Here is a 26,486-nt window from a genome sequence, read left to right on the forward strand (position 1 = left end):
TGTGTATTCTAATGACTACAGTTTGGGAAATTATGGTTTTGGAGAGTATTCCAACAGGAGTAATAGGGTTCAGACCAGAGTGGGATGTTGGTAGTAGGTAAGGACAAGCAAAGAAGGCTCTGATAGATGTTTTAACGGAGTTAAAGGAGAGGGAGACTGTGGTTTCTTGCGGGGTATTTTCTGCAGCATTTCTCAGGATGCTTTTGGCTGTAATAGTGAAAAATTTAAAAAGTCTTATGCAGTCCAGTGAATTTATTACCTCATATATCAAGCAGTGTTGAGGTAGGGTGGGTCCAGGAATGATTGAATGGTTCATTGACATCACTCAGCATTTGGCTTCCAACCCACCTTCCAACCTCAGCAAACAGGGTTTTCCTCATGACTTCAAGATGACTGACATGGTGCCAGGAATCTCATCATGGACATATGGTGTTTTCAGTGCAAGAAGAAGACATCTCTCCTTGAGCTGAAGAGTGAGGTGTGAAGAAAACTTTCCCTGAAGGCACCTTCACCAAAAGGTTTTTCTTCAAAATTCATTGGACAAAAATACATCACATATTCATGCATAGACCAATCACTGCAAAGAGGAATCAAATTACCATACCTAACATAAACTAATTAGGATTTATTCTTTGAGCTAGGGAGATCTTTTCTCTGAATAACGGACCGGCTCTGCTAACAAATATGGCTGGTAGGCAGTCATCCATGTCTTTCACAGCTCCTATGGAGAGCTGCAGGTTTTCTCCGGATACCAATGGTTCTGAAATTCTTCAAATTCACCCTTGAATGTAAGAGGCACATTCTTCAGACTTGCGGTTTTCTTTATTTCTGAAAATGTTACTTAGCTCTTCTTTCCATGTGCTGGGTCAAGGCAGAACGAAATACTTCTACTGCAAAATCAGCTTCTAGTTTAGTGATGCACATTGGGGGTGCAATGCGGAATGTCTGAGAAGACACAGGAAAATGGAAAAACAAATCATCAGAGAATCAAACACGACTTCGAGGAAATGCACTAAACTAAAAATCCAAAACCTAGTGTTTAGGACGTTTCTCATACTTCTCTCGGTTTGAATCCTCCTCCGTCCTCAGTGCAGGATCCAGGCCTTTCACTCTCCAGTCTCCATACAAACCCTTGTACAATCTGGCTCTGCCCCCGTTTTTGTTTGTCAAGTATTTACCTCCTGGTCTTTCCACACCTTCACTGAGGTCTTAGGCCCCTCTCTATACTCCGTATCTTCCCAGGGTGACTTCCATGTCCATATGTGCAACCCAGCAAACACGCTTCTCACTGCCTTATTGCCACAACTCCCAGAATCTTTATGTCCGCCCCTCTGCATCCATTCACACCAACGCCATGAGCCTCCTCTTCACCAGGAGTAACTCAATGTCTGATTCCCACTACAGCTCTCCTTTTCATGAAAACTTTGGGATCTGTTGTCTTCAGGTCTATTGCCCCACTCAGGTCTCCTCCTTCCTTTCCACCTAGCTCGGAGCACAGCGTTGGCTGAACTGGGCTTGCACGTGCCCTTCATTTTGCTTGCATTTCCACCCTTATTCTGCTGCACTCATACAGCCAATCCCAGTCCTAATGCAATATTTTATTGAATGACTTTTCTCTAATCTAGATGGCTGAGACGTGTTAGAGAAAAATCACACAGCTAGGCTGAGCGACACCGCTAGATATTCAGGGTCTCCAACTTCTGTGGGTCCTCCCAACTCTTCTTGTCCACTGTCAGCATCCTTTCTCAATCGAAACCGTTATCATTCCTCTCAATTTTCTTACTCAACTCCTGTGCCTCTCCCTGTATTTCATAGACAATCATTCCTCATACTTCTCAGAAAATTGAAGCTGTCAGGCAAGGTAAACTTGTTTGCTCCCACATCCATTTTTATAACCTGTCCTAAAGGCTCAGAGAACAAGATGTCTTTACTGTTCAACTCTAAATTGTCCACCTATGCCCTTGACCTTGGATTCTCCCATCACCTTCACTCCAGGAAACATCCCTCTGTCCTCTTGCATCCTCAGCTTCCCCTTAGCCTATAAACAAGCAGGCTTAAAGCTCTCATAACCCTAATCGAGACCACACCAAATACAAAGCTGTGTTGACCCCCTTGTCCCCTATAGCTATCTCACAAATGCTTTCTTCCTGCTTTTATCCATACTATTAAAAAGACTTGTTGGTGCTTATTGGCCATTACTTATTACTTTGCCCTTCCCCCATTCACATCTCAATCAGCTGCAGTCTGATTTCTGCCCTGTCAATCTTCTGCCACCACTCTACTAAAGTTACCTGCAGGTGTGGAACCCACTGGGCATCTTCCAGCCCTCATCCTCTCTGGCCTTTTCTGCACTTGACTCTTTGGAATTCCCACCCCACTTCCTGAATCTCTCCCCTCTCTTTCTTCCATGACCTCACACTCTTCTTACTCTTCTAATACCTGTCCACCCTTTCAGCCTCTACCTGGGAGGCTTTTTCCTTCTCCTGCCCTTGATTATTTTTATTTTTCAAGATGGAGTCTCACTCTGTTGCCCAGGCTGGAGTGCAGTGGCACCATCTTGGCTCACTGCAACCTCCACCTCCTGGTTTCAAGCATTTCTTCTGCCTCAGCCTCCTGAGTAACTGGGATTACAGGTGTGTGCCACCACACCTGGCTAATTTTTTTTATATTTGGTAGAGACAGGGTTTCACCATGTTGGCCAGGCTGGTCTTAAACTCCTGACCTCAAGTGATCTTCCCACCTTGGCCTCCCAAAGTGCTGAGATTACAGGTGTGAGTCACCGTGCCCAGCCACTCATGCCCTTTAAATGTCAGTGTTGTGCAGGTTTCTATCTTCATTTCACTGAGCTTCTCATCTAGACATTAGACTTCCTGGGAGATTTCCTCATCTCACCACGTAAATGCTGATGACCCACAGATCATGATCTTTAGTCATTACGTCTGAACTATAGACTTTTACAGATGATTCCTGACAGGAGTTTTTTGACTTTACAATGATGGGAAAGTGATACACATTAGTAGAAATTGTACGTCAAGTATCTATACAACCCTTCTGTTTTTCACTTTCAGTACAGTACTCAATAAATTACATGAGATATTCAACACCTTATTATAAAATAGGCTTTGTTTGATTATTTTGCTCAACTGTAGGCTAATGCAAGTGTTCTGAGCACATTTGCGGTTTGCTGGCTAAGCTATGATGTGCAGTTGGTTAGGTGTATTAAATGCATTTTTGACTTAAATATTCTCAATTTAGGAGAGATTTAGCAGGATGTAACCCCACTGTAAGTCAAGAAGCATCCGTAGATTGAGCGAGATGTTCATGAACACCTTGAAAGGAGGATGCTTGAAGCTGGACTCATTCTTGCCCATCCCAAACCAATGTGAGAGCTTCTTCCTCAACTCTCTCTTGTTCTTCATATCCACGTTCTGTGCATTTTCCAGGATTATCCTCAGAATGTCTCTTCTATCTCTACTACCATGGCTCAAGTTCAAACACCATCCTTGGCTCCCAGAGGGACCCCCTGCCTCCAGTCTTGTCCCTTAGCTTTGCCCTCCTCAGAGGACAGATTCTGAAATCAGACTGCCTGAGTTTGGATCCTGGTTCTGTCATTACTTAACCTCTCTGTGTGTCTTTTCCTTTATCTGTAAAATAAGGCTAATAATAGTACTTATTTCACAGGCTTGTTGGGAGCATTAAATGAGTCAGTTCATGCAAACTGTTAGGACAGTGCCTGATAAGCAGGAAGGACTTCATATCAGCTCCACTGACCTCCTCAAGCCTTTGTGCCAGTCACATCTGTGTGGCATGATGTGGTGTGCAATGTTAGTTCTTTGTACTTGGCCATGTTTCATGCACACTTTGGTTGTTTATCTCATTATTTAAGATTCTGCTAGCCAGAAAGCCTGGCCTAGAAGTCCCTTCTCTCTCCTCCTTGAATACCTTTTTAAAAATATTTATAGATGAGCTTACTACATTGTATTGTAATTTTCTATATTATTGGCCTTTCTCTCCCACTAACTCCATGAAGGAAGGACTAGATCTTATTTATCATTGTATTGGGTTGGTGCAAAAGTAACTGCAGTTTTTGCAATTAAAAAAAAAAAAATCAGAAAAACCGTAATTACATTTGCACCAACCTAATAGTTTCAGTTCCCAGAATAACACCTGTTCCTTAGCACATAACAAATTCTGCCAAATAACAAAGCAAGTACGCAAGTATCTTATGCCTTTATAAACTGCATGTCTTAGGATTCATAATCATAAATTATGCTATCTGATTTGTACAGAAAAATATTTATGACCAGGACTGGAAAAAAACTCACAGAGCACATCCCAACAGAAGTGCTCATTGGTTTTGTTGTTAAGGCTGGGAGAACTTTAAGTCTGTTTTGTTTAAAGGGGAAGTTGGGAAAAGCTGAAGATGCAAGAAAACATGGGGTGTTTCCTTGAGTGAAGGTGGAGGGAGCTTGGAGAAACAAGCTCACAGATGGAAGATCTAAATTTGCACAGGAGAAATACCTCATTCCTGGAACCTTCAGGGAAGGAGGTGCTATGATCTGGACATTTGTGCCTCTACCCCTTGAATTCATATGTTGGAAGCCTAACTCCCAAGGTGATGGTCTTGTGAAATGGAGCCTTTGGGAAGTGATTAGGTCATGAGGGCTGTAGGAAACAAGAATTAATAAAAGGTTCCTCTTCAAAGCTTTCCTTTTAGTTCATTACGAATAAATAATAGTTTCTTCAAAGGTTAATATGCTTTAAGGCTTTTGCTAATGATCTTAAAGTAGCTGTTAGTTATAATGAAGAAATAAGTGTATTTCTTAGTTCCTACACTTCAACCTAGATATTTGCCCTGATGTACCTGGACAAGCCCAGGTGAGTCTTAGGTCAAAGCTTATTCCTCTTCCTTATTTGGAAGTAGTTTTGCCTCTCTAAGCATTCAAGTTACTTCCTCTTTTCCTTTGTTCTACTCTGCTTTTACCTCTTTAGGAAAGTTTTAAGTTGTTAGTCACCAGAGTGCAGCATAGGCTGTGAAGTCCTGTTTCAGCCAATGGAATGAGGACACAGCAGGAGGGTGGAGTGTTAGATATATGGCCCTGCCTTCTTTGTTCAGTGCCCTCTCGTGGCAAGATGGCTAATGAGAGCACCCTTTCTGCAGAAAGTAAATTTGCCTTGCTGAGAAATTTAATTTATATTTGAGTGCTACTTCTTTTGTGGCACCAAAAATTTACATAATACAAGGGCAGACCCATGTGGAGATCAGTGAAGGCCCAGGGAGCTCTCTTGCCTCTTCTGCTATGTGAGGAGACAGCGGCAAGATGGCCGCCTAGAAAGAGAGCCCTCACCACACATGGAACTTGTTGACACCTTGATCTTGGACTTTTCTGCCTCCGGAACTATGAGAAATGAATTTCTGTGGTGTATAAGCCACCCAGTCTATGGCACTTGGTGATAGCAGGCTGGGTGGACTAACACAGGAGGTGAAAATAGATGTGGGGATGAGTGTTTATATGGAGGTTTTTGCCTGATAGTTTCAATTTTCTCTGAGAAGTATGAGGCAAGAAGTAGATATTTCAGTATCCACTGAAATTGTGAGAAGCAGGAATGGAGCAGGGAAACTGGGAAGGATGAGGGATGTCTAAAACGGGAAAACAAGTTGGCAAAGGATAGGTGAAATTAGGGAGAAGCCAAAGTTATCTTCTCTCTTTAGTCTCTGCCCTGGAGCTCATCCCTGGGGAGGGGCCTGTTGCTGTGAAGGACTGAGGGGCAGCCCACTTCACTCACAGCAGCAGCTGCAGCCCTGGGGCAGTGCAGGGTGAGGCCAGGGAGCTGGGCGTGGCTTTTCAAGGAAGGTAATGGGAGGGCTTGACTTCTGAATCTCCCAGCCTAAGGGTGAAGGACACTGGCAGTGGCTGATTTCAAGTTTGGCAACAGGGGCTATGCCCACGTGGTCCTCCATCTTTCCGACAGGAGTCACCTGGGGCTGCCAATGAGGCCACTAAGGCTTATCAGGGTCACCAAGTCAGAGCCCGAGGCAGAGCTAACAACAGCAGGAATTGCTTTCACAGGGGCTAGAAGTAATTATACAGGAGACAAATTATTGATTGCATCACTGTGATCTTTCTTATTATCCATACTGTAAACTGTTTGCCTCTATCTTTACCCCACTGAGCTGCGGCGACGACCAAACAATTTTCACTCAGCGCCTCCTAGTGGCCTGAGGCTGCATTGCCCAACCCCACTTTTTTTTTTTTTTTTTTTTTTTTTTTTTTTGTTGCATACCTGAGCTTCATCCCTAGATGACGTGTGGCTGGGTCCCCCAGCACAGTTGTGAAGAAACTCCGACCAGCATTAGGACAACAGGGAGACTCCTACCTAGAGTGATAGTTAAAAAGCAGCGTTTCTCTTACCTGAGCAAAAATGCCGCCTTTGCCAACGAGGAGCCCCATGTTTTTGCAGTCCTCGTGGATCTGATTTACTTCTTCACGGGGAAGAGGCTGACGGCTTGTCTGTAAATATATTTTGAAAATGCTTGTTATTTTGTGTTTGAATGGCTAAAGAATTTATGTTTTGAAGAGGAAAAAAGAAAAACCCTCCAGCCATCGATGCCCTTCTTTTTTCTCTCTCTCTCTTTCTCTCTCTCCTCTCCTTCCCCTGTAATTAAGTAAAGCTGCTAATTGCTGAACCAGATTTTTTGAGAATGTTATTAAAAATGTCGGTTTTTAATCCCAATTCATCCCAAATTCCCAAAAGACAAAATGAAGTTCTGTGGGGATAGCCAGTGAATCTTAGCTTTGTTAACGGCTACCTTGGGGGTCTGACTCCTTAATAGCTAAATTTGGAGTCTGTTTTATGTGGAAATTCTCCTTAACTCTTCACTTTGTTCTGCCCATGGAAAGGGCTCGTTTCAAAGTCCAGGAAATGGCTCAGAAGTCGCACAAAAGCACCAACAGCCTGAGCTTTCCTTGGGCAGCGCTGGGGGGGAGGGGAACAGATGAGGAGGAGCCGGTTTGTCCTCATTTTCCTTGCTAGTGGGACTTGCTCTTTCTCCCCCAAGATTGCATCCTCCAGGGTTAAGGAACGGTAAGTGCTCCAGGAGCTGAGAGGCTGTGTCAGATCCCCAGCCACCAGAAACAGGTCCCCTCCCTGTGGAGTCAGACATTGGGCTGACTTGCAGCCTTTCTATACATCTCCTGTCTGCCTGCCTCCGTGAGTATAAACGTCTCTCTCTGACTTAGTCATGTCATGCTGACAGCATGTCTGCATTACCTGGAAGGCTTTCAAACGACAGGTATTTGGGTCTCACGCTAGGCCAATCGTATTAGAATATTTGAAGCAGAGCTTAAGCATCTGCATTTTTTTTTTTTTTTTAAACTTGAGACAGAGCCTCATGCTGTCGCCCAGACTGGAGTGCAATGGCGCGATCTCAGTTCACTGCAACTTCCACCTCCCTGGTTCAAGCGATTCTCCTGCCTCAGCCTCCGGAGTAGCTGGGATTACAGGCGCCTGCCATCACGCCCAGCTAATTTTTGTGTTTTTAGTAGAGATGGGGTTTCACCATGTTGGTCGGCTGATCTCGACTTCTGACCTCGTGATCCGCCTGCCTCAGCCTCCCAAAGTGCTGGGATTACAGGCATGAGTCACCGCGCCCGCTGCATTTTTAAAATGGTCGTCAGGTGCCTGGGTTAAGCGCATCTCTAACTTTCCCACGATGAGCGCTGAGACCTGTCGCTGCCACTGGTCTCCTGTTTCTCCATAGGCCAGCCCCATTGAGCTTCTGCACCAGGCTGGTTCTCCGGTTTTAAATGCATAAGACCTGAGCCTTGCTCTGGGTCAGCCCTTGCGATCGATCCTCGTGAGGTAGGCGAGGGGCCCCTCCAGTATGCCCAGCTTCATTACCTCCTCCGCACTTCCTACCCACCCTCGCTCTGGGGCTTTGGCATCCACTTCCTTCTCCCACCAACCCCAGATCCAGCTCCTTCCCCAATCCTCCATTTCTTGTAAGATGTCATTGTCTGAGAACAGAGTAAGTCTGGGCTTCCTTGAGAGATATGCGCATTTTGGTCTGTCTTAAAGCCTTAAGATAAGCAAAATACATGTTCAAATTTTCAGACTATTAGATCAGAAAGGACCTGAGGGAGAAGGAAAGACTAGAATCTTCTCATTGAACCCAAAATGCTATCTTGTATTCTTGCTTACGATTGATTGGAAAGGGACGATGAAAATGATTTAGGGCTAAACTGTGAGAACTAGAAGGGCATTAAATATGATTTGAGAGGCCAGAGGCCAGAGGGACCCTGGGGAGTAATCCGGAGGGAAGGTTGGGTTGTGGGGGTCAGTTCTTTTGTTGTTGTTGTTGTTTTGTTTTATTTTTTGGATCAGAGTCTCACTCTGTCACCCAGGCTTCAGTGCAGTGGCACGATCTCGGCTCACTGCAACCTCCGCTTCCTGGGCTCAAGTGATTCTCCTGCCTCAGCATCCTGAGTAGCTGGGATTACAGGTGTTTGCCACCATATCTGGTTGATTTTTGTATTTTTAGTAGAGATAGAGTTTCATTATGTTGGCCAGGCTGGTCTCGGACTTCTGACCTCAAGTGTTCCATCTCGACCTCCCAAGGTGCTGGGATTACAGGTGTGGCCACCATGCCTGGCCCAACATGACAGTTTTGAATGGATGGAGTCTGCGTGGCTTCCTCCCAGCCTTGCTCTGGGCCAGCACCCTCCTGGCTCTCTTGCCCATTTTATCCCTACCTGGCCTCAACTGCTATGACTAATTGAACATCTTGTATGCCATCCCCAGGGAAAAAAAGCAGGATCCGAAACTCTGCTGAGGCTACAGCCACAGTGCAGCCTGCTGAGGCCTTTGTGCCCATGCCTGTGCCCCAACTGCTTGGTAATGAAGTGGGCATGCTAGTAATAAACTTCTGCATGAGTGTATAATGGAGCTTCATGTTTATCTTTTTTGGTGAATCTATGTTTAAAGAATTATAAAATTAATCTTTGAAAAAAATTCAAATGTTCTGGAAGTGCATAAAGTAAAACAGAATATCTCCTCACTTCCCATTCTAATCCTAGGGACACCTCCTATTGACATATGGTGTGAACCAGATATTTTTTCTATGCATGCAAATACATCTATATGCATGTTTAAAAAAAGTCATTTTATAATGTTCAGCAATTTCCTTTTGATAATTTATAGTATATCTTGAACATCTTTCCATGTCAGTATATTTGGACCTAATTTTTTTTTTTTTTTTAGATGGCTTTTCACTTTTGTTGTCACCCAGCCTGGAGTGCAATGGTGCCATCTCGGCTCACTGCAACCTCTACCTCCCGGGTTCAAGCGATTCTCCTACCGCAGCCTCCTGAGTAGCTGGGATTACAGGCATGTGCCACCATGCCCAGCTAATTTTTGTATTTTTAATAGAGACGAGGTTTCACCATGTTGGTCAGGCTGGTCTCGAACTCCCAACCTCAGGTGATCTGCCTGCCTTGGCCTCCCACAGAGCTGGCATTACAGGCGTGAGCCACCGCACCTGGCCTGGAACTAGTCTTCTTAAAGGTTACCTAGTGTTTCATTGCAGTAAGTTGTTCAGTCTCCTATTGTTGACAATTTAGGTTGTTTCCAGTTTTTCATGGAAAAATGAAAATTATACACAGTTATAAACGTTGCTGCAAACATTCCTATTCATACATATTTTTAGACACTTTTGAGAGTATTTCTTTGGGACACATTTCTAGAAATTGCCAGGTGTGTTAGGCTGTTCCTGTGTTGCTGTAAAGGATATCCGAGACTGGGTAATTTATAAAGAAGAGAGGTTTAATTTGCTCACAGTTCTATAGGCTGTGCAAGCATGGCTCCAGCATCTGCTTCTGGAGAGGGCCTCAGGAATCTTACAATCATGGAGAAAGGCAAAGCGGGAGCAGATAGGTCATGTGGTGAGAGCAGGAGCAAGAGAAGGAGTGGGGAGGTGGCACACAAGTTTTAAACAACCAGATCTTACATGAAGTCACTCATCACCAAGCCATTCATGAGGGATCCACCCCCATGATCCAAACACCTCCCACTGGGCTCCACGTCCAACACTGGGGATTACATTTCAACATGAGATTTGGAGGGGACAAATATTCAAACCGTGTCACCAGGTCAAAATGCATAGACATTTAAAATTTGAGAGCTACAGACAAATTGCTGTCCAAAGGGCAGTACCTCCTTACCAACAGAATATGGGAGTACCAATCCTGGGTGATGCTGTACAGCAATATAGCAAAGTTCTGGGGTGTTATAATTATGCTACTGTGGTATGATGTGTTGCAGGGGCCTGAAATTAATTGACAAACACGAAGCTCTTACCATCTGTATGTTTCCTGGCCTCAAAAGTATAAACTTATTAAGGAAAACAAGGTATTTATACATAAAAAGTGAGTCAACAAATACAGATTATGTGACACAGAGTAAATGTTCACGTCCTTCAAAATTCGTATGTTGAAACCTAATACCCAAAGTGATGGCATAATATTTGGAGGTGGGGCCTTTGGGAGGTGATTAGGTTATGAGAGTGGAACCCTCATAAAAGAGGCCCCAGAAATCTCTTTTGCCTCATTTACCATGTGAGGGCACAGCAAGAATGCATCATCTATGAACCAGAAAGTGAGCCCTCATCGGACACCAAGTCTGCCTGCACCTTGTTCTTGGATTTCCCAGTCTCAAGAACCATGAGAAATATATTTCTGTTGTTTATAAGATATCCAATCTACAGAACTTTGCTATAGCAGCCTGAATGGACTAACATAGTGGGAAAGATCTTTTCAAAGAAGCTCCTTAGACAGAGAGTACCAGAGGAATTCTCTGAAGGGTGGATCTCCTGGATGAAGGGGAGGCAAAGGCAAGCTTTAAGGAGACGTAATGGAGAGCTTGATCTTGAAAAAGACTAGGATTTCCATTGGTAGATATAGAGAGGAGAATACTGAGTTCTATGGTTGAGGAAAAGCTTGAGTAGCATTTGGATGTAGGAGAGTGAACGACATTGAGGGGCAGTGAGTAGAATTAGGGGATGTAGGAGCTGGGATTTAAATCCAGGTGGTCTGTCCTTAGAGCCCATGCTCATAACTAACAGCTGGTTCAGTGAAGAGAAAAAGAGCTCCTTCTATGGACACTATTTTATAACCTTGCTATAGTGTGGATATTTGACCTTCCAAATCTCAAATGAAAGTTTGATCCCAATGTTGGAGGTGGGTCCTAATGAGAAGTGCTTGGGTGGTGGGGGCAGATCCCTCATGAATGTCTTGGTGCTGTCCTTTCTATAATGAGTTCTCACTCCATTAATTCCTTCTAGAACTGGCTGTTGAAAAGAGCCTGGCACCTACCCACCCCTGCTGTCTTGCTTTTTCTCTCTCTTATCATGTGATCTCTGCATATGCCAACTCCTCTTCTTCTTCCACCACGAACAGAAGCAGTCTGAGGCCCTCACCAGATGCAGATGCTGGTCCCATGCTTCTTGTATAGTCTGCAGAACCATGAGCCAAATAAGCCTCTTTTCCTTATAAATTACCCAGGCTCAGGTATTCCTTTACAGCAACGCAAATGGATTAAGACAAACCTGTTTTATTTTTTCCACAATATAGCTTGCACATGTTTCTATGTCAAATACATATCTATGCCATTATAGTGGGATATGCCTTAACTAGTTTTTTTTGTATGAATGGCCATCTGGGAGCAGGATTCTGGTGTTTTACTAAGACAAAATTTTGATGGACATCTTTGTTCATATGACTTTGGGCACACAGAGGCTGGGTTCAGAACAGAGAAAAAAGGACTCTTTCTCTCTCATTGGGCTTTCCTCTCTGGAGTCTACAGTTTGAGGAGTATAGACAACTTTGATAGAACCCTTTGAGGGGAGATTAGGATGAACTCTTCTGAGCCTTACAACAGCTCTTGTACTTGTCCACACACTTAAATACATTATGACTTGTGAGCTGTTCTCCATTGTCGAAAGCATGTTGGGGTCAAAACAAATGAATAAATAAAATGACCCGTGAGCTGGGGACCTTTGTTTATTTTCCTAGTATCTTCCCTTGACTTTCAAATCTTATTTAAACATCCCATCTTTGCACTGGCTCTGACATGTGGTATGAATTCAACAGTCTTATATCCATGTCTGGTCTAAACAGTAAAAGAATTGAGCACCAATTCTTCTAAAGTAGGGTGATGGTAAGACCAAAGAGCTAGAAATTGCCAGGGAAAACTGGGTCCCTGTGGATATGATGTTGGTCTGGCTATTCCTCCCCATTCCCAAGATTCTCCTGCTCTTCTCAGGCTTTGATTTTATGGAGGAAAGGGATAATTTCCTATGGGTATTGACTATAGGGGCTGCAGTAGAAACACAGGGAAGGAGTTGAGAGACATGGCAGAGAAGGGATCAATGGGTCTTGATGTTAGAAACAAAGGAAGAGGAGGAGTCAGATAATTTTGTGGCATTGAGGCTGAGTAACTGGGAGAATGGTACAAGGTGAGAAACAGAAACAGTGATCTTGAAAGAAATTTCTGGTTTGGGGAAAGATGCTAGGTTCAATTGTTGTTATGATGAGTTAGAGGTCTCTGAGGGCAACATTCCTCCCTGGTTACTTGGGAGATTAAATCCATTCACAAGCAAGCAAGGATGCAAACAAACACAAAACACGGTGGCTCATGCCTGTAATCTCAGCACTTTGGGAGGCTGTAGTGGGCAGATCACTTGAGGTCAGGAGTTTGAGACCAGCCTGGGCATCATGGCAAAACCCCATTTCTACTAAAAATACAAAAATTAGCCAAATATGGTGGTGCGTGCCTGTAATACCAGCTACTTGGGAGGCTGAGGCATGAGAATCGCTTGAACCCAGAAGGCAGAGGTTGCGGTGAGCCAAGATCACACCACTGCACTCCAGCCTGGGTGACAGAGCGAGACTCTGTCTCAGCAACAACAACCACCACCACCCCAATATATCTTTAATATCTCCACCTCGAATCTTCACCATAACCTTTTCCTGGCCCTTCTTTCTTACTTCCTTCTGTTCCTCCCCAAATAATTTCCTCCCTTTCGTGTATTTCTAAGTATTCAGTCATTGCCTTTGCGCTTTGCCTAGGATGGCAAGGATAATGTTGGTTTCTTTTCCCAACTGCTCTCCCTCATCCCTCTAGAATTCTTGATGATCTGCCAGCATTTTGTTCATACTCAACACTCTCTACTAATCTCTAAAGGGCTTTGCTGAAATCTTGCTGTTTGTGTGGGCTCTCTCCCTGAGAGTAAATGAAGTGTAGCCAATGCTTTCCCCTCTGTTTCCTGCTGGCCCCAGGCAGCTGCAGAGAGAGAGGAGCAGATGAGCACCTACCTTATCCTGCACCATTTCTATGCCTATCATGAGGCCTTTGCCTCGGACGTCTCCAACAATTTCAAACTCATCCTGCAGCTTAGCAAACTTTAGCAACATGTAGGTCCCAACTTCTTGACTGTTTTCCTGTAGATTTTCTTCTTTAATCACCTGTTGAGAGAAAGCCCCAGATGACCTTACATGGCAGAAGTTCTAAGATTGACTGAGAATCGTGGAGAAGTCACTGGACATGACCCTCTTGTAACTCAACCAAACAGAGTGCAGAACAAGTCTAGTGTGACCACAAGGACTACAGAAGTCTTAGGGGAGGAGACATGCCTCTGCCCCCAACTCCCTCACCTTCAGAGTTGGCTAAGAATTTAGGAAAAAATGAAAGGTGTGTCTCACTGCAGTTGAAAATGTAGATTCTGTAATCCTGAGGCTTGTTATTGCCAGGCTTTCCTGAGAACTGGGATATAGTCGTGTATAAGACAAATGCTCTGAGGAAATCAATATCACAGGTGCTTTCTCTACTGAAGATGGTGACCTTTGCTCAACAGCTCTCAGCCAGACATAGGCTCTCATAGCCAAAGCAGCCTGGTCTGGGGCTCTAGCCTCTTTGGCTGAGCCCAGAGCCAGGGCACAGAAGATATAAAAGGATTTTCATCTAAGTTCTACTCACAGCAAACACCCGTGGTTCTTGACAAGACACATGGAATATACTACATTTTTATTTACCTGGCAATAATTGCATGACTCCAGGCAAATCTTGTTATTTTTAAAGACCTATTTGTTCACCTAAACCTTCTCTACCTTCTAAATTGGTTGAGGTAACAAAGCACTTTTAAAAAGAAGTTGGCAATGTTGGCTCATGCTTGTATTACCAGCACTTTGGGAGGCGGGTGGATCACTTGAGGTCAGGAGTTCAAGACTAGCTTGGCCAACATGGTGAAACCCCATCTCTACTAAAAATACAAAAATTAGCTGGGTGTGGTGGTGCGTGCCTGTAATCCCAGCTATTCAGGAGGAAGAGGCACGAGAATCTCTTGAACCCGGGAGGCGGAGTGATCCAAGGTTGTGCCCACGCCCTCCAGCCTGAGTGACAGAAGAAGACTCTTAAAAAAAGAAAAAGGCAGTGTCTACAAAGTGAAATAAATGACACATTCCTACCCATACTTTCTCATCTCATGATTTAATTGTATTTGAAGATGACTAATTCGCAAGGGCAGCATTCACTTATTTAGTTTTATTTAAAAATACTTAAAAATTTTTTTTGAATAGATAAATCAAGTTCATGGTCAAAAATCAGTGAGTGTAATTGCTGATGGGACTGTAAATCAGTACACCCTCTGTGGAAAACAGTATGAAGATTTCTCAAAGAACTAAACGTTCTACCCTGTGGTCTAGCAATCCCACTTCTGGTCATCTACCCAAAGGAAAAAAAGTCATTATAGCAAAAAGACACCTGCACATGTATGTTTATTGTAGTGCAATTCACAATTGGAAAGATATGGAACCAACCTGAGAGCCCATCAATTGATGAATAGATAAAGAAAATGTGGTACACACACACACACACACACACACACAACACACACAACCCCCATGGAATACTATTCAGCCACAAAAAGAAAATAATGTCTTTTGCAGCAACTAATAAGTGTTCTCACTTACAGATGGGAGCTAAGCTATGGAAACACAGTAGACATTGGAGACTCAGAAAGGGGGAAGGTAGAAGGGGGGTGAGGGATGAAAAATTACATATTGGGTATAATGTACACTACTTGGGTGATGGTGTACTAAAGTCTTAGACTTTGCCACTATACAATTCGTCCAAGTAACCAAAAACTTGTATTCCAAAAGCTATAGAAATAAATAAATATATAAATAAATATGTATATATGTATGTGTACATATATACATACACATGTATATATCAGCAAGTATAAAAGTATATACACAGAATGACTCTTGCTGACCCCTTGTCCCCAGTCACCAAGTTTTCCTCCCCACAAAAAACCACCATCATTTACTTCTTCGACATTCTTCCAGACATTTGTTATAGTTCTTTAAGCAAATAATATTAGGCATGTTAGCAAGAACATTAAAAAAAATCTCTTTTAACAGATGAGATCCAGGCTAAATCAATGGTGTAGGGTTGAACAGCTGAATTATCTTGCTGTAGCTTGGAGAACTCAGTGTCTCCTTAGTTATTCAATTTATAATAGTCAACAAAAGGAAGGAAGAAAAAATACACAAGGCCAGGCCAACATGAAGCTAATTACAAGGATAGCAGTTAGCATCTATAAATCACGACCCAGATAACAAAGAAATTTCGGTGCAACCAGCTGGCTAGGAAAATTCTTATGTTTCCCATGTATGTGAGGTTTATTATACATTATTTCTTTTTCTTTCTTTCTGTTTTTTTTTTTTTTTTTAGACAGAGTCTCGCTCTGTTGCCCAGGCTGGAGTGCAGTGGCATGGTTTCAGCTCATTGCAACCTCTGCCTTCTAGGTTCAAGCAATCTCCTGCCTCAGCCTTCCGAGTAGCTGGGACTATATTATTTCTTATCCAATACTTCAAGCACCCAAAGTAGATCTTTAAAAAGGGAGAAGGTGGGCCGGGCGCGGTGGCTCACGCCTGTAATCCCAGCACTTTGGGAGGCCGAGGCGGGTGGATCACAAAGTCAAGAGATCGAGACCATCCTGATCAACACGGTGAAACCCCGTCTCTACTAAAAATACAAAAAATCAGCTGGGCACGGTGGTGCGTCCCTGTAATCCCAGCTACTCAGGAGGCTGAGGCAGGAGAATTGCCTGAACCCAGGAGGCAGAGGTTGCAGTGAGCCGAGATCGCGCCATTGCACTCCAGCCTGGGTAACAAGAGTGAAACTCCGTTTCAAAAAAAAGAGAGAGAAGGCAGAATAATAAATGAAAATCTAACTTTAGTGGATAAACTATGAATTAACGCTCCCCTTCAATAATGCAGCATGATAGGGTTCTGCTAATGCATGTGTGGTTTTGAGTCATTTGTGAAATGAGTGAGGTTAATGTGGCAGCTGGAACCCACCTCAAGCACAGCAGATCCAACCGCACAGGCCAACGGGCTTCCTCCAAAGGTGCTGAAGTGCTGCAGGCGTTTCTCCAGGGATTTGGCAATCTCTAGAGGGAGAAAATAGAAGGTGTGGAAAGAGGACACATTCCTGTCCGTCATCTCTCATCATGCCATTTGGGCTACAGTTACTTCGTGTTGTAAATGGCATCTTATCCAATTCATCCTTCATTCACTTGATAGTAGGTGTTAGGGAGTGAATTGTATCTCCTCATTCACCTGATAGTAGGTGTTAGGGACTGAATTGTATCTCCTCAAAATTTATATGGTTGAAGCCTTAACCCTGAATATTTGGAGATAGTGCCTTTAAATAGGTAATTAGGTTAAATAAGGTCATGAGGGTTGGGCTCTAGCTAATCCCAATGGACTGGCTTTCTTATAAGAAGAGGAAGAGGCAACTTTCCTTTTTCCAACCCCTCTCCCTCCTCCATATACCTCCATAGAGTGGTGGAACCCTGCGTTACATTGTAGGCATGGGAGAGTTAGTTTTCCCTACAGCAAGATCAGAAAGTGCTGGCCTTCGGATGGAGGCGCAGGGGCTCATGCCTGTAATACCAGTACTTTGGTAGGCCGACGTGGGCAGATCACCTGAGGTCAGAAGTTCGAGACCAGCCTGGCCAACGTGGTGAAACCCCGTTTCTACTAAAAATACAAAAATTAGCTGGGCATGGTGGTGCACACCTGTAATCCCAGCTACTCAGGAGGCTGAGGCAGGAGAATCGCTTGAACCTGGGAGGAGGAGGTTGCAGTGAGCTGAGATCATGCCATTGCACTCCAGCCTGGGTGACAGAGCAAAACTCTGTCTCCACACAAAAAGGTGGGGGGCTGACTTTCTTCCATCTGTTTCACAGTCAGGCAGACAGTTTCTCTCTTTCATTTGCTTGGGAAATGCATCGTGCAGTTTCCAATCCATACAGTTCCAACACACGTGTTTTATACTACAGCTCAATGTATGAGGCCCAGAAGCAAACACAAACTGCCTGTGGGTCCTACCTGGAGTGGTTACGACTGCTGCCATGGGAAAGCCATTCCCAATCCCTTTAGCCATGGTGACAATGTCAGGCAGGACATCGTGGGTTTGGAAGCCCCAGAAGTGAGATCCCAGCCTTCCAAATCCTGTCTGCACCTGGGAAAACAAATTCAAAACCATTGGAAACCCTTCAAGAAATGCTGTTTTCTTTTCTGTTCTCTTCCCTTTCCTCCTCTTTCTCCTCCTTCTCATTATGGCCAACATCAGCCATTATCATCAGCATCCTGTAGTATCATGGACAAAACACTTAATCTGTGCCTGAACTGTTAGGTATCAAGAGTCATTTTCTAGCTTTGTGCAATTCTGGGTATGTTTCTTAAGTCCTTGGAACCTCTGCTAACTCATCCATCAAGTAGAAATATGACAATATGTCACAGGCTCCGTGAGGGTCATACAAATAATATGAGAGGCATCATTATGATGAAAAATCTTTGATGAGCATCTCCTCTGTAGAAAGCAGAGTGGAAAAGTAGAGAAGCTGGGTTTGCCCCAGGATAGATGAAGCAGCAGTTACTGTCAGTCAAGTGGAGCTGGGGCACATGCTTCCGCCTGGTTAAACTGGTCACCCTCTTCCCAGCGATGCTTTCTCCTTCCTGAGAACTGTGTCATGAGGAGGACCCAGTGGAGCCAGTTAACTCAGGGTTGAACTTCTCTAATCTAGAAATTGTCATTTGGACTAAAAGTTGACCTTAGTTTTTTTGTGCATGCTGTTTGCTCTTTCTAGAAGACCTTCTTCCTACTTCTTCATCTCACTGACTTCTGTGCTTCAAAACAAACTTTGCCATCACTTGGCTTCTGAAGGTTCTCCTGAGCCTTAGACTCCCTCTCAAGGTACTCTGGGCATGCTGCCATCAGAGACTTTCATAGAGGACTATTATCACCAGTGGACATATCCGATGACAGGGACTGTGTCTTCTTCCATTCTCCATCCACAATACCTAGTACAGTGCCTGATACAAAGTAGACATTTAGTAAGCACTTTCGGAATGAATGACAGGGTGGCAGAAGTGCCTGATTAAATAAAGCCACACAAACATCTCCATGTACATTTCTGCCAGAGCCTTTCTGGTGAAGGCTCCTTGATCTCTTCCTGGCTCTCAGTCTCCCTGTCTGTCTCTCTCCACACATATACACAGTGCAGAAAGGGGGTTAGAGATGTGGGCACTTCAAGCTGATTCTAACATGCACTTAAAAGAGTGAGCTTCCAGGCCCAGCACGGTGGCCCATGCCTGTAATCTCAGCACTTTGGAAGGCTGAGGTGGGTGGATTACCTGAGGTCAGGAGTTTGAGACCAGCCTGGCCAACATGATGAAACCTCGTCTCTACTAAAAATACAAAAATTAGCTGGGCATGGTGGTGGGCACCTGTAATTCTAGCTACTGGGGAGGCTGAGGCAGGAGAATCGCTTGATCCCGGGAGGAAGAGGTTGCAGTTAGCCGACATCATGCCACTACCCTCCAGCCTGGGAGACAGAGTGTGACTCCCTCTCAAAAAAAAACAAAAAACAAAAAAGAGTGAGCATCCTTCTCAGATTCCTTTCTCATTTTCTTACTTTCTCTAGGCTGCTGCAGTAAAGACAGATTCTAGGGGTTAGAAGTAGATGATAGTGACCAACGTAGACGAGCTTAACCCGGGAGTCAGGCAGACCTGGGCTGGAATCCTGAGTTGCCTCCTTCCTACTTATGAGCCTCTGGGCAGCTGACTGATTTTCCCAAATGAGATAATATAAAAGGAGCTCATGGAAAATCCATCCATTTTGTCTTCCTGCCTATCTTTCTTTTTCACTCCATCTAAATACCATACATAAATGGCATAAATGGTGAAAAATCAGATTGCTTCGACAATGCGTAACAGTGGAAAGGGGGCCTGGCATGACTAAATCCATTTTGCTCCTAACCAGCTTGCTCTTATCCTTCCCCTGTGATGTCTTTTAGGTTAACTGCTTTTGTTTATCTCTGCATACAGGCTAACCTAACTATGGGAGGAATTTAGTTTATAGTTTAACTTTAAAGCAAAGATGCTTTAAAAAGAATCCTTAAGGAGATAAGAAGGGTGTACATACAAGTAACAATGTTACATTAAAAATTTATAGGCTGGGTGCCGTGGCTTACGCCTGTAATCTCAGCACTTTGGGAGGCCAAGGTGGGAAGATCACTTGAGGTCGGGAGTTCAAGACCAGCCTGACCAACATGGTGAAGTCCCATCTCTACTAAAAATGCAAAAGTTAGCCAGGGGTGGTGATGCACACTTGTAATCCCAGGTACTTGGGAGGCAGAGGCAGGACAATCACTTAAAACTAGGAGGCGGAGGTTGCAGTGAGCTGAGGTTTCGCCATTGCACTCCAGCCTGGGGTACAAGAGTGAAACTCTGTCTTAAAAAAAAAAAATTATAACAGTATTGTGACCTGACCAAGGACAAAGACGTTTACCCTTGCTGTGGCCCAAATGTCTGTGGTCATCAGTCACCTATCGACTTCAACCTCCTTCCTCTTCCCCTTTCTCTTAACATAAAAGGAACCCACATTTGCTTAAGGTGGTTCTTTAGGACACAAGTCTGCCGTCTTCTGGGTTTGCTAGCTCCCTAAAGCAAAGTGGTCTTCCTTGCCCCAATACCTTATCATTTGACTCATTGACTGTCTTGCAGCAAGTGGTACAAGCTTTGGACTCAGTTACAATTGCATGGAATTATGTAGAACAAGAAACCATGTCTAGCCACTAAGGAAGTATCTTAGTCACTGAGGAAGTATCAGTTTCATACAATCTTACAGTAGTACAGAGATGGATCGTTCTAAGGTCCATAAACTCAAATGTCTTTGAAGATGAGGAGCATACATTAGGGAGAGAAGCAGGCTGGGTCACAACAGCAAGCAGCGGGGGGACTATGGGTGTGCACGCCCTGCCTAAAGCAGTCAGCTTCAAACTCAAAGTCAGTCTATGCCAATATGGGCCCAGAGGCTGCCAGTTTTCTACCTTTAATCCAGATTCCACATTTTAAAGAAAAGAATGCCACTGATTGTTAATTAAGATGTGTCAGGCACTGTTCATAACACTTTGCATGTATTAATTCAGTCAACGGTTCTATAGTATGCCCCACTCCTATTATTCCCATGTATTAGTCCTTTCTCATGCTGCTGATAAAGATATACCCGAGACTGGGTAATTTATGAAGAAAAAGAGGTTTAAAGACTGGTTTAAGTCTTGTGTAAGACCGCTCCTCGACAGAACTGGCCCTCTGCACTCAGGGTTTTCCATCTTCTGTTCCTTCCATTTCTGTCATGATTTGTGTTTCTATACCATGCTCTGTCATTTTGGAGGCACAGCTTGATACACTGGCTAGTCATGTGGTTTTGGGAGCCTGAGTCTGAGTCTTGGATCTGTTCCTACCAATGGCATAAGCTTGACAGGTTATTTAACCACCTTGAACCTAAATTCACTTATATTTAAAATGGGATGATATGGTTTAGCTGTGTCCCCACCCAAATCTCATCATGAATTGTAGTTCCCATAATTCCCGTGTGTTGCAGGAGGGACCTGGTGGGAGATGATTGAATCATGAGGGCCATTTCCTCCATACTGTTCTCGTGGTGATGAAGAAGTCTCATTAGATCTGATGGTTTTATCAGGGGACCCCCTTTTTGCTTGGCTCTCATTCACTCTAGTCTGCTGCCATGTAAGATGTGCCTTTCTACTCCCGCCATGATTGTTAGGCCTCCCCAGCCATATGGAGCTGTGTCCTTCAAACCTCTTTTTCTTTATAAATTACCCAATCTTGGGTATATCTTTATCAGCAGCATAAGAAAGGACTAATACGTGGGAATAATAGCAATGGGGCATACTGTAGAACTATTGATAGGTGTGGACTGAATACATACAGGCAAAATGTTATGAATAGTGCCTGACACATAGTAGGTACTCAGAAAGTTCCAGCTATCCTTATCTTTGCCTAGTCATTCGGATGGTCCTTCTTAAGGATACCCTGTGTTAGTTTTCAATTACATTTGTGAAAGTCACAAAACCACAAGACAGAAAATTCTGAAATTCATATTTTCTTTGAATTCAGCCTACCTTCTATTTAATTAGTCTGACTGTGACAGCTTCACTATGTGCTGATTTGGAGGCCAAAGTTTATCCTTTTTAGTGATGTAGCTAATTTTAAACTGACTGGATGTACTCTTCTTTTTAAAATAGCAGATTAACTTTCTCCAGCCAGGACTTTGATTGGTTTGCAGGCAGGTTGGAGGAGGGAGGATGGGCACAGCAGGAGCAACCTGGCCCAAGTTGCCTGTGGCACACCAGGGGCATCCAGTGTGCCTGGGCATAACAGAGACCCAGGTGCACAGGCAGAAATTGCAACATTTCTGCTGATGGGGCAGCTCAGTGTCAACTGTAGGGATTATTTATTTATTTAATTAAGTTTTTTGAGATGGAGTCTTGCTCTGTTGCCCAGCCTGGAGTGCAATGGCATGATCTTGGCTCATTGCAACCTCTGTCCCACCCCCTGCCCCCACTGGGATCAAGCATTCTCCTGCCTCAGCCTCCTGAGTAGCCAGGATTACAGGCATGCACTACCACATCCAGCTAATTTTTGTATTTTTAGTAGAGATGGGGTTTCATTGTGTTGGCTGGGCTGGTTTCCAACTCCTGACCTCAAGTGATCCACTCGCCTCAGCCTTCCAAAGAGCTGGGATTACAGGTGTCAGCCACCATGCCCAGCCTAGCTGTAGGGAATTTTCATTTGAGGAAATGTATTCCAGCAATGATGGCTGAACTGAAATAGGTGTGAATCATACTTACAGGTTCTCCACCTGTCCTTGGTTGATCTAACCACCAGTCCAATCATGATAGCCCAGCAGTGATTCTGGACTTCTGTGGCCCTAGTGATCATCCTCTGGTCTTTTAATTTCCGTAGCTATTCTCAGTAGACAGAGGACTGCTTTCTCCGATACACTCTAATATGAGGTGTAGTTATAAGTAAATTAATCCCTTTTTAAAACACAGGCTAGCGCTCACATAGTCAATGAATTTTATTCCTATTAAAGTAATGCCCTTAGGGGTAGTGTGCTTATTCCACCAATGCTGCTTTAATTCAACCTATTTCACAAGTTTTTGGTAACTATTTTCAAATGTAGTATCTGCAATGGTGGCACTCTTCTTCTAATTTAGAGGCTGGATTACTATTATTATTTTAAAAACATTATTTCCAGGCAAGTTTTGTCAGAAAGGTATATGCTGCCAGGTTGACAGATACTATTTTGGCAAAAATAAAGATTAAAAACTTGGCTATTGGACTGGACACGGTGGCTCACACCTGTAATCCCACCACTTTGGGAGGCCAAGATGGGCAGATCACTTGAGGTCAGGAGTTCAAGATCAGTCTGGCCAACATGGTGAAACCCTGTTTCTACTACAAATACAAATATTAGCTGGGCGAGGTGGCACATGCCTGTAGTTCCAGCTACTTGGGAGGCTGAGGCAGGAAGTTGCAGTGAGCCAAGATCGTAGCACTGCACTCCAGCCTGGACGGCAAAGTGAGACATTGTCTCAAGAAAACCAAACAAATAGAAACAATAACAAAAAATTTTGTTATGAGATTAAATTTCCTATGTGGTTTGTCAGCCCCTGAAACAATCCCTAGAAAGGAATTAAAAAAATATATTGAGTCACGGTATAAAAACATCACATATGCCTGTTAGCAACTTATTTGATAGATGTCAATTTGGATATTTAAGTTCTGTGGCACTTGCTAAACTGATCAGCGAATGTACTAGCAAACCAACCAGCCCACTAGCAAAAGTTTCCTTCGTTTGTAGGCACACTTTGGAATCCACAGAGCAGAGGCTTTCTGCCTGGAACACAGAGGAAGTTTAGGAGGTTTCTGTCTGTGCCTCGCCTGTTCCCACTACACTTAATGGCACCCTTACATACGACTTACTTCATCGGCAACGCACACGCCTCCCCTTGCCCGCACCAGCTCAAAGGCTTCCTTTAGAAACCCCTTGGGGTACTGGACAACTCCATTCACACCCTGCAAAAGACCAGACTAAGTAGACCTATAATAACAGCATCAGTTTTTTTAAAGTATATTAAAAAGTTAGATCATCATCATCATTATTATGATAATAACACTACAGACTGATTAACAACACTCTGTAGAGCAGTTTCCACTATGGGTGAAAACAGGAGTTACTGCTCTATACCATAACTTCTGGAAAAAAGATGCAAACATTTATTCTTTTCTGAGATTAGAAAACAGAATAAAGGAACTTGGTGAGATTAAAGAAAGAGTTCTTCGCACAGTGCGGATGTTATTAAGCAGCTAAAAATAGCCAGGGTTTTCCCTTCTTAAGAATTTTAGGAGTTCAGTAGTTTCATCTGTCTGGTGGGAATGGAGGAGAGGGTTTTTAAAAGGTCATTTGAAAGTCAGTGTCTTCTTTTTTGCAAGGAGACCAAGAACGAATTGAGAGAGAAACACAGTGAGCACTTAATTCATTTGGAATTCTCTAGAATGTAAGAGTTAAAACTTTCTGATAATTGCAGATTTAGCTCCATTAGTGTCTAAGGTTCATATACCCACTTGAATAGGTTCTGCAAAAAATCCAGCAATTGACTTGGTCACAGATGTAGTCAGCGTATCTTTGAATTGCTCAATATACTGATCTTTAGCTTGGCAGCAGTCTGCAAAAAACAAACAACAAAACAAACCACAGCATTTGAAAATGTGAGCCTGATATCTAGAAGCATGGAGAAAAACAGGAAAAAAAAAAACCAGACAGTGTAAGTCAATCATGGACTTCAGAATATGGTAAACTAGGGGGTGAGGATATGCATTTCTGAAGGGCGAATATTCTGTCTGAACGACTTCTACTTTGGTTCAAGGAGGGAGATTAGGATAGCCACACAGGCATAAACAAACCACTTCAATTCTTTCCATCTGGGAAAGAAACGTCCCAAAGTGTCATTGAGCTGGTATAGACAGCTGTTTCACCTAAGGATGCCCATCCTCTCAAATGGGTGGATCTAACTCAAATGAAATTGGAGTGATTTCATCTATTTGAAAATAACTCTATTTACCTTTCATGGCCATTTAATCTGATGTGCAATTTTAAAGCTACAAAGTGTCTTTGTCTTTAGAGTTAGTAAATAAGTTTGTAGAACAATTAGAATTCAGTCTAAAGAGAAATGCTTGAGAGCCAGGTGACTTCCATCCATCGCAGCCCTTGGCACTTGGTCCTGTGCTCGTTTTTAACAGGTCTTTCTCGCATTAATCAGGAGGTTTTTGTGAACAGGAAATATGCCTTGTTCATTTCTAAAATCTCTGTGGCCAAGCAAGCTGTTTGGTACACTGTAGGTGCTCAGTGAATGTTTAATGCATTAAGAAGAAAATACTAACAAATAGTAGAAATTATGGCTGGAGTGAGACATTGAGCAATTTTGCTTGAAGGCCTTTCTTTCTTCTTTTTCTTTATTTTTTGAAGGTCTTTCTAATGGAGAAAACCAGTAAAGTGTCCTTGTTCAAGTGATCTGTCTTTAGTTCATTAATTCTCTTTTTGGCTGCATCTTACTGCTGACAAACCCAGCTGCTGAGTTTTAAATTTCAATAATTACTTTTGTATTACTAGAAGACATATTTGTTTTCAAAATTTGCTCTCCCATTCTGCACTGTGCCGTATCCCTTTTACATATTTTCAAGCTTATATTCGATTTTCTTGAAATGCATTAAACATATTCATGTTATAGTCAATCTGATAATTCCGTTATTTGAAATCCTTGCAGATCTTTTTCTTGATAGTGGGCTTTTATGTGTTGTATGTTTAGCTTTGACAAGGAGCAGTTTATTTTCTTTGGAATTTCACTTGTGAGAATTCTTTGAGGCCCAGAATGAGGTAGATCCCTCCGGAGCCTGATTGAGTTTGCAGCTTCCAAGCGCGCGCGGCATTACCAGTCTTAAGATTCCTCTACATTACACGCTTGAGGAGATGAGCATTCATAATGCAAAGCCTTGGAGGGCCAGCCTGCAGGTGAGAGTTTCGGCGGTGGTTCCTCCCACTCCCTTCACTTCCATTCATCACCAGAATCCTTGCAGGCCCTTTAACCTGTGACAAGTTGTTCTTGGTGGTGTATTTAATTCTAGTTGACACATGGATGAAGATGTGGCCTATTGGGGGCTCCAGATTTGTGGCAGGGGAGGGTTTTCTATAAGATCCCTTACTTTGACTGGGCCCTGGACTTTGTCATCTCTTCCCTGCACTCCACAGAGCCATCAACATGGAAGCTTAAGGTTACCAGGTTGCACAAATGCTCTCAGGGTCAAAGCTGGCTGCAGTGTCCTAATGACCTCTTTGGGTTTCTGAGAATTCATGCTTTCTTGTATCCATGCTTTAAAGGGAATGCATTTCATTTTATCCAGGATTTTAAAAAATTGTTTTCCACTGGAGAAAACCCAGGCTATCAGGTTACCAGTACCAGCTGTCCATCCAGCTCAGTTGTCTTAGTAGTAACCATATTTACTTTCCCATCCCGTTAAACATACTAGAAACGTTTCTGCCATGCTTCACTAGCTGCAAGCCTCACCGCGCAGACATACAGGCATGAATCCTATGGATGGGAGAGGACGAGAGGAGAGTGGGAAGATTGCCCAGCAGGCTTGCTCAAGTTCCAGAAACTTCCATCTGTGTGTCAAAATTGAAAGTGGGAATCACCAAGGAAGCAAGAAAGGTGAGAGAGAGAGAGAGAGACAGAGAGAGAGAAATTCTACTCTGGAATAACAAAGGTCCCAAATCAGTTGTATCCATACACGACTGAACCTTCAAAACTTTTATCCACATCTGTCGTTTGGTTCTAGCAGCACCATGCAGTCTCTGAACTTAAACTTATATCCATAGATGGCAGAAGGAGTGCAGAGAAAGATGTGGATGGGATGGAAAGCTCCAACCCAAGTGACAGAGAAAGCAGTCAGGGGGAGGGGTCACCCCATACCATCCCAGTGCTTGCTTAGAG

At 43.5% G+C, this 26,486-nt stretch overlaps 1 protein-coding gene across 2 annotated transcripts in view; it reads right to left on the reverse strand.

Annotated features, from left to right (window-relative positions):
- Positions 1–595: 595 nt before the first annotated feature.
- Positions 596–26,486, reverse strand: part of AGXT2 (alanine--glyoxylate aminotransferase 2) — a 45,411-nt gene continuing 19,520 nt past the window's right edge. For both annotated transcript variants that reach the window (XM_012459971.3, XM_012459972.3), the window contains exons 8-14: positions 24,064–24,164; positions 23,422–23,514; positions 17,454–17,586; positions 16,419–16,510; positions 13,371–13,520; positions 6,414–6,512; positions 596–945 (exon numbers count right to left, since the gene is read on the reverse strand). In XM_012459971.3, the coding sequence (XP_012315394.2) occupies positions 838–945; positions 6,414–6,512; positions 13,371–13,520; positions 16,419–16,510; positions 17,454–17,586; positions 23,422–23,514; positions 24,064–24,164 (776 nt within the window). In that variant the 3' untranslated portion in view covers positions 596–837. The remainder of the gene's footprint in view (positions 946–6,413; positions 6,513–13,370; positions 13,521–16,418; positions 16,511–17,453; positions 17,587–23,421; positions 23,515–24,063; positions 24,165–26,486) is intronic.

This window comes from Aotus nancymaae, unplaced genomic scaffold (assembly GCF_030222135.1).
Source record: "Aotus nancymaae isolate 86718 unplaced genomic scaffold, 86718_ANA_hifiasm-v0.15.2.pri h1tg000014l, whole genome shotgun sequence".
NCBI lineage: Eukaryota > Metazoa > Chordata > Mammalia > Primates > Aotidae > Aotus > Aotus nancymaae.